An 11,683-nucleotide genomic window follows, 5' to 3' on the forward strand; every position below is an offset into this window, starting at 1 on the left:
GCCGACAGCAGCGGGCGAGGGCCCGAGAGGTGCCCTCCGCGCCCCGCAGCACCGGGAGCCCTTCCAAGCACACCGAGGTAGTCCGGGAAACGCCGGTGACCGGGACGCAGGAAGCAAGGGGAGGAAGCCGGGCAACACGCGCGACCGGGAGGGAGAAGGCCACCCTGCCCCTGCGGCCAGAGACCTCCAGGAGAGAGCGGCCCACGCTCACTCTGCAGCCGCGGCCTCGCCCCGCCCCGCCTCGTTCCTCAGGTCCCGGGGCTGCAGAGCCGGACCCCGTCGGCGGCCCCGCCGGACCGCACCGACCCCTTCCGACCCGGAACGGGGCCCTCCCCGGCGCAATGGCGGCGCCGCGCGGCCGCGGGGGGCGGGGGGGGCGGGGCAGTAGCGCCGCGGCCCAATGGCAGCGGCGCGCGGGCACGCTGGGGGCGTGGCGACGCGCCCGACTTTTCCAGAAGACCCGGGCAGCGCCTCCCGGCCACGCCGAGCCAGCTGCGGGCCCTCAGCGCCGTGCCTCCTCCTCTTCCGCTGGTCAGCTATGGCGGCCGTGAAGACCCTGAACCCCAAGGCCGAGGTGGCCCGCGCCCAGGCGGCGCTGGCGGTCAACATCAGCGCGGCCCGGGGGCTGCAGGACGTGCTGAGGACCAACTTGGGGCCTAAGGGCACCATGAAGATGTAAGGCGGGGTTGGCGGTGGGGGGGAGGGGGGGAGGGGGGGGCCGCCGCGAGCCTGGCGGGGGAGGGCGGGAGGAGGGGGAATGGGCCGCCCGGGCACCGCGGGCCGGGGGAGGGGGCGGGGGGCAGGCCGGGGCCGGCCGGGGCCTCTGCACTCGCCGCTGCCGCCCTGCCGGCCCGCACGCTCCCGGGTGGCCCCCGCGCCCTGCTCTGGCCGTTTCCCTTCTAATTGATGCCGCCTCTGCGGAGAACAAAGCGGCCTGCGTGCTCGGCTCGCGCCGTGGAGACCCCGAGGGCTCGGCCAGCTGTTTCTCTGAAGGGAGAGCGGGGCGCTGCACCGTTCCTGTTGCCTGCCGGGTGCAGAGAAGCAGCCGCGTGGCCCCAACTCCCGAGGACCTGGGTGAAGCCCGACTGCACTGGGACTATGGACTAGGTCTCCGATGAGAACGTCACACTGATTCATTTGTGCTCGTTGAACAGGCTCGTGTCTGGTGCTGGAGACATCAAGCTTACTAAAGATGGCAATGTGCTGCTTCATGAAATGGTGAGAGGCCGCTTGGTATGCTAAGTCAAAAATGGCTTGCTGTTCCATATCACGTGTGATTTGCAGGAAGATTTTTAATGTTCATTTTCAAGATAGAAGTTCACCAGACCATGGAGGAAGTAGAAAAGGAATAGAATCAGTAATCGTAGTGACAGTTCAATGCCAGGAGGAACCCTGGAGTCTGGTAACTTCTTTTTGAAGCCCTAATCTTGCCATGTAAATCCGTGGTTAAAGGATTGTTAGTTATTGGGGATCCCTGGGTGGCTCAGCGGTTTGGCGCCTGCCTTTGGCCCGGGGCGTGATCCCGGGGTCCCTGAATCGAGTCCCGCGTCAGGCTCCCTGCATGGAGCCTGCTTCTCCTCTGTGTCTCTGCCTGTGTGTCTTTCATGAATGAATAAATAAAATCTTAAAAAAAAAGGGGGGGGGGTTGTAGTTTAAATTAACTATTAAAATTTGAAAAAAAAATAAGCGACTGATATAGGTAGGTACAAAATGGTTTTACTTTCTCTAAGAGAGCGATTTCTGTCAACATCCCATCTCTAAATGAAGGCGAGATAAAATTCTGCTTTACTCTAATTTTTTTTATTTTTTTTTTAAATTTATTTATGATAGTCACAGAGAAAGAGAGGCAGAGACATAGGCAGAGGGAGAAGTAGGCTCCATGCACCGGGAGCCAGACGTGGGATTCGATCCCAGGTCTCCAGGATCGTGCCCTGGGCCAAAGGCAGGCGCCAAACTGCTGCACCGCCCAGGGATCCCTACTCTAATTGTTAAATCCCCACTGACCAAGGGTATGAGACTGTTGAGAAGAGCAGTTGTTTTACTCATCCCTAAGTTTCCAAAATCTAGCACTTAAAAACCAAGTAAAGGAAATGACACCCCCCCTCCCCGTGTTTTGGGGTTTTTATTGTGTAATACAGAAGATATTCAGAGAAGCACATGAACCCAGTAAGAAGTACACAGTATTACCCATATAATATATTTAATATCTGCAAATTTAAATGAGATAGTTTGCAAAATATCTGGCCTAGATTCTTAAACTGTCAGTTTCCCTAAAAACAAAATGTTGTGGAACTCTTCTGGATTACAGGAGAATAAGGAGATTTAAAAACAGTTCAGGAGCATTGTTTGGCTCCTTTGTAATTAAGAATCTATGGGTGGTACTGGAAATAGAGTGCATATCCTGTTCTTTAAAACCTCTCAGTGATTTAGCTTTCACTAGTGATCTTTGCTCTAAAAGATAACTTTTTTCTTTTTTTTTTTTAATTCAATTCCAAGTAATACTGGAGGCTGCTGGGGTTTAATTTTAGAAGGAACCTGGTTTATTCTCCCAAGAGTCCTAAAGAAGCATGCATGGATTTGAAATTATTTCTTACTGTTAATTCTGTTACCTTCAGTAGACCTTAACAGTAAGCCTCAGATTTCCTCATCAGTAAAGTGGAGATAATCTTCTCAAATCTATATGTAAAAATATTTGGGTTATCATAAATTGATATACAAAATAGTTAATGGTGAGTTTTAAATCAGCATGGTATATAGCTGAACACCTGGGCAATTTATGCAGATCGATGCATTTAAGGAGACCCTTCACATGCTTTAAAGTATATTTGGAGTATTTTCACTGAAGTAATTCTTTTTTTTTTTTTTTTTTCACTTTCAGCAAATTCAACACCCAACAGCCTCCCTAATAGCCAAAGTAGCAACAGCCCAGGATGACATAACTGGTGATGGTACCACATCCAATGTCCTAATCATTGGAGAGCTACTGAAACAGGCGGATCTCTACATTTCTGAAGTATACATGATTCTTATGTTGCCGGAAATTTCTATAAATTGAGGTGTTAATAGTAGCTGAGGCCAGATAGTACAAGGTAAAGAGTAGGGGGCTTAAATCTAGGAACCAGAGCCTATATCCTGGTCTTAATACAAGTTTATTGTGATCCTGGACAGATTAAGGAAACTTCCTTGGCCTGCAGAGGTTTTTTTGGTCAAGTTGTATTACATATTATTTACATATGTCTGTAACAGCTTATTAGTTGAGATCTAGAAACAGGATGTTCAGGAGTAGGCATATTTATAAGGAAAAAGCCAACTAAAACAAGTTTTAATTAAGAGTTACAGAATATTTTTAGCCTTGAGTAGTTTGAAGATTAAAGCAAACCTCAGTAGTGATCCAATTCTAAGAAAATCTTGGGCAGAGAGAAAAGGCAGACCCTTTGCCTCTGTTTTGTTAGTAATTGATGTAAATTGAAAAGATAAATGGTCCTTATTGAGTACAGTTTTGAGTTTTAGAAATTTCCTGTGGTCTGCACAGTGAACACCCAAGTGTACTTTATAGTTCCCTTGGCTTTGATTCTGTGCTAGAGCAATGTCTGTTCTTTTCCTCTGCATTGAAAGGACTATTTATCCTTTTAAATGTATTCAAAAAGTCAGCACATTATATTCAAGCATGTGAATAATCTAGAATATTCCTTTAAAACTTACTTTAACATCTGATTGAAGATTTCCAGTGTTAGTGGTGATTATGTGATTGTATGTTTATAGGGTCTTCATCCCAGAATAATAACAGAAGGATTTGAAGCTGCAAAGGAAAAGGCACTTCAGTTTTTGGAACAAGTCAAAGTAAGCAAAGAAATGGACAGGGAAACACTTATAGATGTGGCCAGAACATCTCTACGTACAAAAGTGCATGCTGAACTTGCTGATGTCTTAACAGAGGTATGTTAAGTATGGTATGTGTCTGGTAGTATACACCTATACTGAAAACCCCCGGTGTATTTTCTAGTTGGAATTGCAAGGTGCTATCTAAAACCTTCACAGTATCATGCCATGTGAAATAGTTTTTTTTTTGTGGCAAAGAGCAGCTGATTTGTCTTCCTAAAATAATAGTATACCTGACCATGTTATGAAGATACAATTGGAGCTTTCATTAAAGATTAATAAAATTGAGATTTCATTATAAAAAGGTTCATTGATATTTTTAATGGAATAGGGATGTCCGTGATTAACGTAAATGATTTCAATCCTTTACAAATAATGTATTCTGTTACCTTGAAGAAAAAGGCTTAGGTCAATTCAGAGATTTTTAAAGAAAAGTGAACTTCTCTGAAGAAAAGCAACGTAAGCATGTGGATTTCTGCAAATCAAGATCATTTAATGGTTATGCTCTCATTGTAGGCTGTAGTGGACTCGATTTTGGCCATTAAAAAACCAGATGAACCTATTGATCTCTTCATGGTTGAGATCATGGAGATGAAACATAAATCTGAAACTGATACAAGGTAGGTGATAGGATGCTATGAAATAATTACACAATGTGTTTACAAATTTATAGGCACTTTATACAGTACATGTTTTTTGGCTGATTTCCTTTTCTTTGAATTTGTGTGTATTCCCTAAATGAATATTTAAAGATTTATTTTTATTTATTTATGATAGTCACAGAGAGAGAGAGGCAGAGACACAGGCAGAGGAAGAAGCAGGCCCCATGCACCGGGAGCTGGACGTGGGACTCGATCCCGGGTCTCCAGGATCGTGCCCTGGGCCAAAGGCAGGCGCCAAATCACTGTGCCACCCAGGGATCCCTCTAAATGAATATTTAGTTTGCTCAATTGTGTTTCATCTTGAAGTTACTAATGAAGTGTTTATAGTCAGGATGACTGTAAAAAATGAGCTATGTCAGTGATTTATTGAACTGTGGGTTACAAAGCATAATAGACTATTGGGGAATTTCTTAAATATATATTACATTTTAAAAACATAGTTCAAAAGTCATTTTTAAAGGAGGTGATGACAATTTGAGAGGCTACCAATTGCAGCTGCCTCTGCAGAATTTTCTGTACAAGATAAGAGTTACTACTTTTATTTTGAATGGCTTGTTTTTGTACTGTGTTCTGGATATTGCTTTTTCATAATTGAACCTGCCTAGGTTTCATCCAAAAAGTCTTTTTCAAAGACTCAAGTAATAAAGTCATGTGGAAATTATTAATGCAGCTTCAATTCAGTTACGTGAATTTTGTTAGTATATATTATATATCATTTGGAAATCAATAACAAAACAATTTGTTATGTGTTTCAACAGCTTAATCAGAGGTCTTGTTTTGGACCATGGGGCACGGCATCCTGATATGAAAAAAAGAGTAGAAGATGCATACATCCTCACATGCAATGTGTCGTTAGAGTATGAAAAAACGTGAGTTTACAGGCCATACAAATGGAATAGAGAGGTGGGGGAGCTTGGTACTTTGGGCAAGTCACTTTGAGATTTAAGTTTCACCCTGCAAGGACACTAATGCCTCAGTTGGGTTCGGGTGAATTAAAGGAAGTAACCTTTGAAAACATACCAGGGGCAGGATTGGAACTCAGTGGCTGTCTGTTAAGTCTTAAGACTAACCCAGTTTCTGAGGCTGCTGGTTTATCTCCTCAAAAAATAAACATTGTCCTTCCTCCCCCATAACTTTTTTTTTTTTAAATAGAGAAGTGAATTCTGGGTTTTTTTACAAGAGTGCAGAAGAGAGAGAGAAACTCGTAAAAGCTGAAAGAAAATTCATTGAAGATAGAGTTAAAAAGATAATAGAACTGAAAAAGAAAGTCTGTGGTGATTCAGATAAAGGATTTGTTGTTATTAATCAAAAGGTGAGAATGAAATTTTGCTTCATAAATGAGTCTGTATTGTCCATTGCTATTTTTAAGATGACTTCTATTGTAACAAACTGTTTTTGTTGTAGGGAATTGATCCCTTTTCCTTAGATGCTCTTGCGAAAGAAGGCATAGTAGCTCTGCGTAGAGCTAAAAGGAGAAATATGGAAAGGTATGGATAACATATACCTTAGTGATGTAAAATTTTACTTAGTTTGTAAGTTACGTGGAATTACTACTTTTTCTTGTTCCTACTAAGTTTTTCCTTTTTTATTGTGAATAAAAAGTATATATAATTTATTATTTGGCTTATCTTTTCAGATGTACAACCCAGTGGCATTAGGTTTCATTCACGTTATTGTGCAACAACCATCATCATTCATCTCCAGAACTTTTTCTTTTTTTTTTTTTCTCATCTTCCCAAACTGAAATTCTCTCATGAATGAAACAATAACTTTCTTTCTTTTCCCTCCCCCCTAGTAAATACTTTTCTACTTTGCCTTTATGATTTTGGTGCCTTATATAAGGGAATCATGCAGTATTTGTCCTGTTGTGTGGCTTATTTTATTTAGCATGTTTTCAGAGTTCATCCATGTTGTAACATGTATTAGAATGTTATTCTTGTTAAGGATGAATAATATTCCATTGTATGGATATATCTATCACCTTTTCATTTATTAGTGGACATTTAGGTTTCTCCCTTTTGGCTGTTGTGGATAATGCTGTGAACATTGGTGTATGCTTTATTTTTAAACCATGACATGTATATGTACATTTACTATGTCAAGAGACAGCATCAAGGGGTTTCAAAGAACTGCTTTTTCCCCAGAGCTCACCACGATAAAGAACTCTTGTTTTATTTATAGATTTCTTATCAGAAGAGTATTTGTGGACTTTGAAAGAGTGGGTTAAATGTCAAGTTAGGATAAAAGATGGTTTTTAACTTGGTGGTGGTGAATTTGAAGGTTTGAGTTAAAATAACATTTTGGCATATTTAATTTTAGTGTGTAATTCTGAAAGATTGCTTCCTAAAAATTATTAATCTCTTTAAACATAACAAAGCTACTTACATGTCTCCTTTAAAATACTTCAATATTTCAGGCTGACTCTTGCTTGTGGTGGAGTAGCTCTAAATTCTTTTGATGACCTAAATCCTGATTGTTTGGGACATGCAGGACTTGTCTATGAGTATACATTGGTAAGTGTATTTCTTTTCTGAAGATAATATGATAATGTTCTTTGGTTCTTGAATTCTTCGGTAGTAAAAAAAAAATTCATTCAAACCTAGGATCATACTCTTGCTTTGTTTGCATACATTTTGAAGGTTATGTGTAGTAATGATAAGGCATTGATGGGGAAAATCACATTGCTTTTATATGTGACCTTTTTTATGAAGTAATTTGCTTTAATGTGATGGGTATGTTGTTCCCTTTTTAATATGCTACTTACTCTTTTATAAGCTCCTCTAGTCTTTCCCAGTCTTGGTACAAACATACCCTATTTTGAAAATACCTCTTTTTCACTTAGGGAGAAGAGAAATTCACTTTCATTGAGAAGTGTAACAATCCTCGCTCTGTCACATTATTGATCAAAGGACCAAATAAGCACACACTCACTCAAATCAAAGATGCAATAAGAGATGGCTTGAGGGCTGTTAAAAATGCTATTGATGATGGTAAGATGCTTACTGTGTTTATATTCTTTTACAAGTATAAAAAACGCATGGCTGAATACTGTGTTCTTTTTATCAGTAGTTTACACAGCCAGACACCATGCAAAAGTAAAGCGTTCCCTTTAAAATGCCTCTAATGGTGTGCTAAGCTTTTTCATAGCATATCATTTTTAAAAGTGAATACAAGTAGGTAACCTGGGTGGCTCAGTGGTTAACTGTCTGCCTTTGGCTCAGGGCGCAATCCTGGAGTTCAGGGATCAAATCCCACATTGGGCTCCCTAAGGGGAACCTGCTTCTCCCTCTACCTATGTCTCTTGTCTCTCTCTCTCTCTGTCTCATAAATAAAATAAAATCTTTTTTAAAAAAGTGATAGAAGTAAATGAACTAATAGTAACCTTCCAAGTACTAGTTAAATTGAAACATTTTACTATTTAATGTTTTTCTTCCAGACAAATTTATATTTCTAATGTATAATATATTAGAAATATAATGTGTTGCTTATAGTGCTTTCAAATGCAATATTGTGGCTATTCCACATTCTCAAGAATTTAATGCTTTTTATGTTTGTGTTTTATGTATTTTCTTAATGATTCCGCAGTTTTATTTTCTTCGTAGTTGATCATTTCTCTCCTTCCTTCCCACCCCCAACAGGCTGTGTAGTTCCGGGTGCAGGTGCAGTGGAAGTGGCAATGGCAGAAGCCTTGATTAAATATAAGCCCAGTGTAAAGGGGAGGGCCCAGCTGGGAGTTCAAGCATTTGCTGATGCATTGCTCATTATTCCCAAGGTATGACTACTTTAACAGTTTTCTTAACTACATAAAAATGAGTTAGCTGATGAAAGTTTTTTATTAACGTGGAGTCTTTCTCATAACGTAGAGTTGGAGTTAAACGAGTTTTATCAGCTTTCTCCCGAATATAGCTAAAGAAGCAATCTCTTGGGCAGCCCAGGGTGGCTCATTGGTTTAGCGCTGCCTTCAGCCGCGAGCATGATTCTGGAGACCTGGGATCGAGTCCCACATCAGGTTCCCTGCATGGAGCCTGCTTCTCCCTCTGCCTGTGTGTCTGCCTCTCTCTCTCTGTGTGTGTGTCTCTCATGAATAAATAAATAAAATCTTAAAAAAAAAAAACAGGCTATCTCTTATCATCCAAATGTATTTGGTTCTTCTGGAAGGGAGTTGAATATCTGAAGTTTTAGAGGCAGGAGGTAAACTGGTTTTTTTTTTGTTTTTTTTTTGTTTTTGGTAAACTGTTTTAAGAGGGTTTGCAGTATAGGGGTTATACTTGAGTACAAGCTTACGTTTTGTTTTTATTCTATTGTGTGCTCACTTGGCATAGTTTTATGACCAGTGTGTTGCTGGGCTTGGGGTGGAGTAATGAGTTAGTAACAAATGTCTAGTTATTCTTTAATGTTCACTTTAGAGAATAACTGGTCTGTCTTCATTAAGGTTTTTTGATGGTTTTTTTTGTTTTTTCTTATTTAGAATTATGGTTTATTACAGATTGACACTTCTTAGGTTCTGTCCTTTAAAAGATTAAATTTTTTTGCTTTAGGTTCTTGCTCAGAACTCTGGTTTTGACCTTCAGGAAACACTAGTTAAAGTTCAAGCAGAACATTCAGAATCAGGTCAACTTGTGGGTGTGGACTTGAACACAGGTAAGAGAATGCAGCTATTTGTAGGGGAACTAGAGTCCAGTGAGATAAAACCAGGAAGGATCAAAAATGGGAGACAAATGGGCAGCCCCTGTGGCACAGTGGTTTAGCACCGCCTGCAGCCCAGGGCGTGATCCTGGAGACCGAGAATCAAGTCCCGCATTGGGTTCCCTGCAGGGAGCCTGCTTCTCCTTCTGCCTGTGTCTCTGCCTCTCTCTCTCTCTCTCTCTCTCTGTGTCTCTATGAATAAATAAATAATTCTTTAAAAAAAAAAAATGGAGACAAATGAATCTTGGAGAGGTGCTTTACGGTTTGACACCAGTGTTACTAGGGAACCCTGATTTCTGAAATACGATATAAAAATGGGATGACTAGATTCAGTAAACAAAAGGAATAGAGTGGACGTTTGTATAATTTTAAAAGAGTGTAGATTTATTGATTTTGCTGAATAGTAGTAGGTGGCGCAGGTTAATACAGAAAGATTTTGTGTTGGGCTGGCTTTTACTTCGTTTTCCATCAGGGACTTTAATAAGAAAATAGATGATCGTATTCATGGGTGAAAAAAGGCTGAGTATAGCAAATAATGCTAGAAGACAGGACCAAATCTTAAATGACTTAAAGCCCTAGTCTTAAATGCAGTAACACAAAATATTTAAGTACAAGGTGGAAGAAAGATAACTGAGATACACACCCCTGCAGCATGCATAAGACCTTTGTTGTCAATAGCATTTCCATCCAAGTTAATAGAAAAGGTTTCTGGGATGAGGGAAATGATAAGCCCATTTTGGCCAGATTATAGTTCAAGTGCTCTAATATGGACAAACAGAATGAATGTGTCCTGAAAAATAGGGATGTTCAAACATTTGGTAACCAAATGGAGTATTACTATTATTGGAAGTTTTCTGAGTAGGGATCAGCCGCTTAAAGACACTGGACACAAGAGTCATGGTTTGGAGCAAAATTGGACTGAGGAACTTTGGTTCATAGAATAATCAATGATGAACAAATCATAAAATACTCTGTTGTCTTAGCATTTTGATCTTATAATTTGCTGTGTGAGGGCAGCCCCGGTGGCTCAGGGGTTTAGCCCCGCCTTCGGCCCAGGGCATGATCCTGGAGACCCGGGATCGAGTCCCACGTCAGACTCCCTGCATAGAACCTGCTTCTCCCTCTGCCTGTGCCTGTGCCTCTCTCTCTCTCTCTTCTCTCTTCTCTCTCTCTCTCTCTCTCTCTCTCTCTCTCTCTCTGGGCCCTTCATGATTAAATAAAAAAAAATTTGCTGTGTGATTTTTAAGAATACTGGGTTACTTTTCAGGTGAGCCAATGGTAGCCGCCGAAGTAGGCATATGGGATAACTATTGTGTAAAGAAACAGCTTCTTCACTCTTGGTAAGTTTAAGAAAGCCAAAATTAAAATAACCTTTAGGAATATCATATTCTTAATCTGGTATGTTCCATTTAATTTCTTGGGTTTTTTTGTTTTTGTGAAAATGTAATCAACTGAAAGTATAGAAACTAAGCTACCCTTTCATGTTTTGGATGGGAGAGGAGAAAGTTAATTGGATATAATATGCACAGTTTGGTTGAGAATTGAGTTGAATTAGGGTTCATATCTCAAATCTGAACTATCTGATTTCCCCTGCCCTTTTAGCACTGTGATTGCCACCAACATCCTCCTGGTTGACGAGATCATGCGAGCTGGAATGTCTTCTCTGAAAGGTTGAATTTGAAGCTTCCTTTGTGTCATCTGAATCATGAAGACTACAGAGAGACCTTAAGGATATAGCTATGGAATTTTTGTCCAAGCTTCAAATAATTTTAAAAAAGCATTTTCTTTCCCCATATTAAAAGTGAATACTGACACTTAAACTCTGAAGTTCTGAAATTAAGATTACAGTATTTTTTTTAATTGCACTGCAGTGTACACACATTAAGTAGGCTATTTTTACCCAGTGAACCAGATGTTTTGCTTTAGCTTCAGTGATGTAAAAGTACCATGTTAAATAAGTATGTTATCTATCTTGTTATTAAATGTTCCTTGAAAAACAAATAATGGTTTAATAATTTGTACTAATGGATGCAATTTAATTTACCCAATAGTTTGCTACTGTTACGCATCTGTTTGTTGCTAATATAAATTAATACTTAAAGTAACTTAAGATTTTGAAAGCATCCCTGTTTCTTTAGTATAAATTCCTGAGTAAAATTATTGGATCATTGGGACTTATAATGCTTTCGAAGTAGCTTTGGTAAGATGCTCCCCAGAAAAGTCGTTGTCGGGCAGCCCCGGTGGCTCAGCGGTTTGGCGCTGCCTTCGGCCCAGGGCATAATCCTGAAGACCTGGGATCCAGTCCCCTGACGGGCTCCCTGCTTGCAACCTGCTTCTCCCCTCTGCCTCTCTCTGCTTCTCTCTCTCTCTCTTTGTGTGTGTGTCTCATGAATAAATAAGATCTTTAAAAAAAAATGTCTGGTAATATCTTCTGACCATTTTAAAATTGGATTATT

General features: G+C 40.6%; 1 protein-coding gene and 2 non-coding genes across 3 annotated transcripts; all 3 read left to right on the forward strand.

Annotated features, from left to right (window-relative positions):
- Positions 1–6: 6 nt before the first annotated feature.
- CCT6A (chaperonin containing TCP1 subunit 6A) lies at positions 7–11,642 on the forward strand. Its single transcript, XM_072752753.1, has 14 exons — positions 7–675; positions 1,155–1,218; positions 2,879–3,013; positions 3,763–3,936; positions 4,396–4,499; positions 5,300–5,410; positions 5,694–5,853; positions 5,946–6,028; positions 6,958–7,054; positions 7,384–7,531; positions 8,180–8,313; positions 9,080–9,182; positions 10,495–10,567; positions 10,830–11,642. Exons 1-14 carry the CDS (start codon positions 401–403, stop codon positions 10,900–10,902), a joined length of 1,734 nt encoding a protein of 577 aa, XP_072608854.1. The 5' UTR covers positions 7–400; the 3' UTR covers positions 10,903–11,642.
- On the forward strand, positions 3,525–3,658 carry LOC112934139 (small nucleolar RNA SNORA22). Its single transcript, XR_003237837.1, has one exon. It is a non-coding gene; the product is annotated as a small nucleolar RNA SNORA22 (small nucleolar RNA).
- On the forward strand, positions 7,577–7,716 carry LOC112934138 (small nucleolar RNA SNORA15). Its single transcript, XR_003237836.1, has one exon. It is a non-coding gene; the product is annotated as a small nucleolar RNA SNORA15 (small nucleolar RNA).
- Positions 11,643–11,683: the final 41 nt, after the last annotated feature.

This window comes from Vulpes vulpes, chromosome 3, assembly GCF_048418805.1.
Source record: "Vulpes vulpes isolate BD-2025 chromosome 3, VulVul3, whole genome shotgun sequence".
NCBI classification, from domain to species: domain Eukaryota; kingdom Metazoa; phylum Chordata; class Mammalia; order Carnivora; family Canidae; genus Vulpes; species Vulpes vulpes.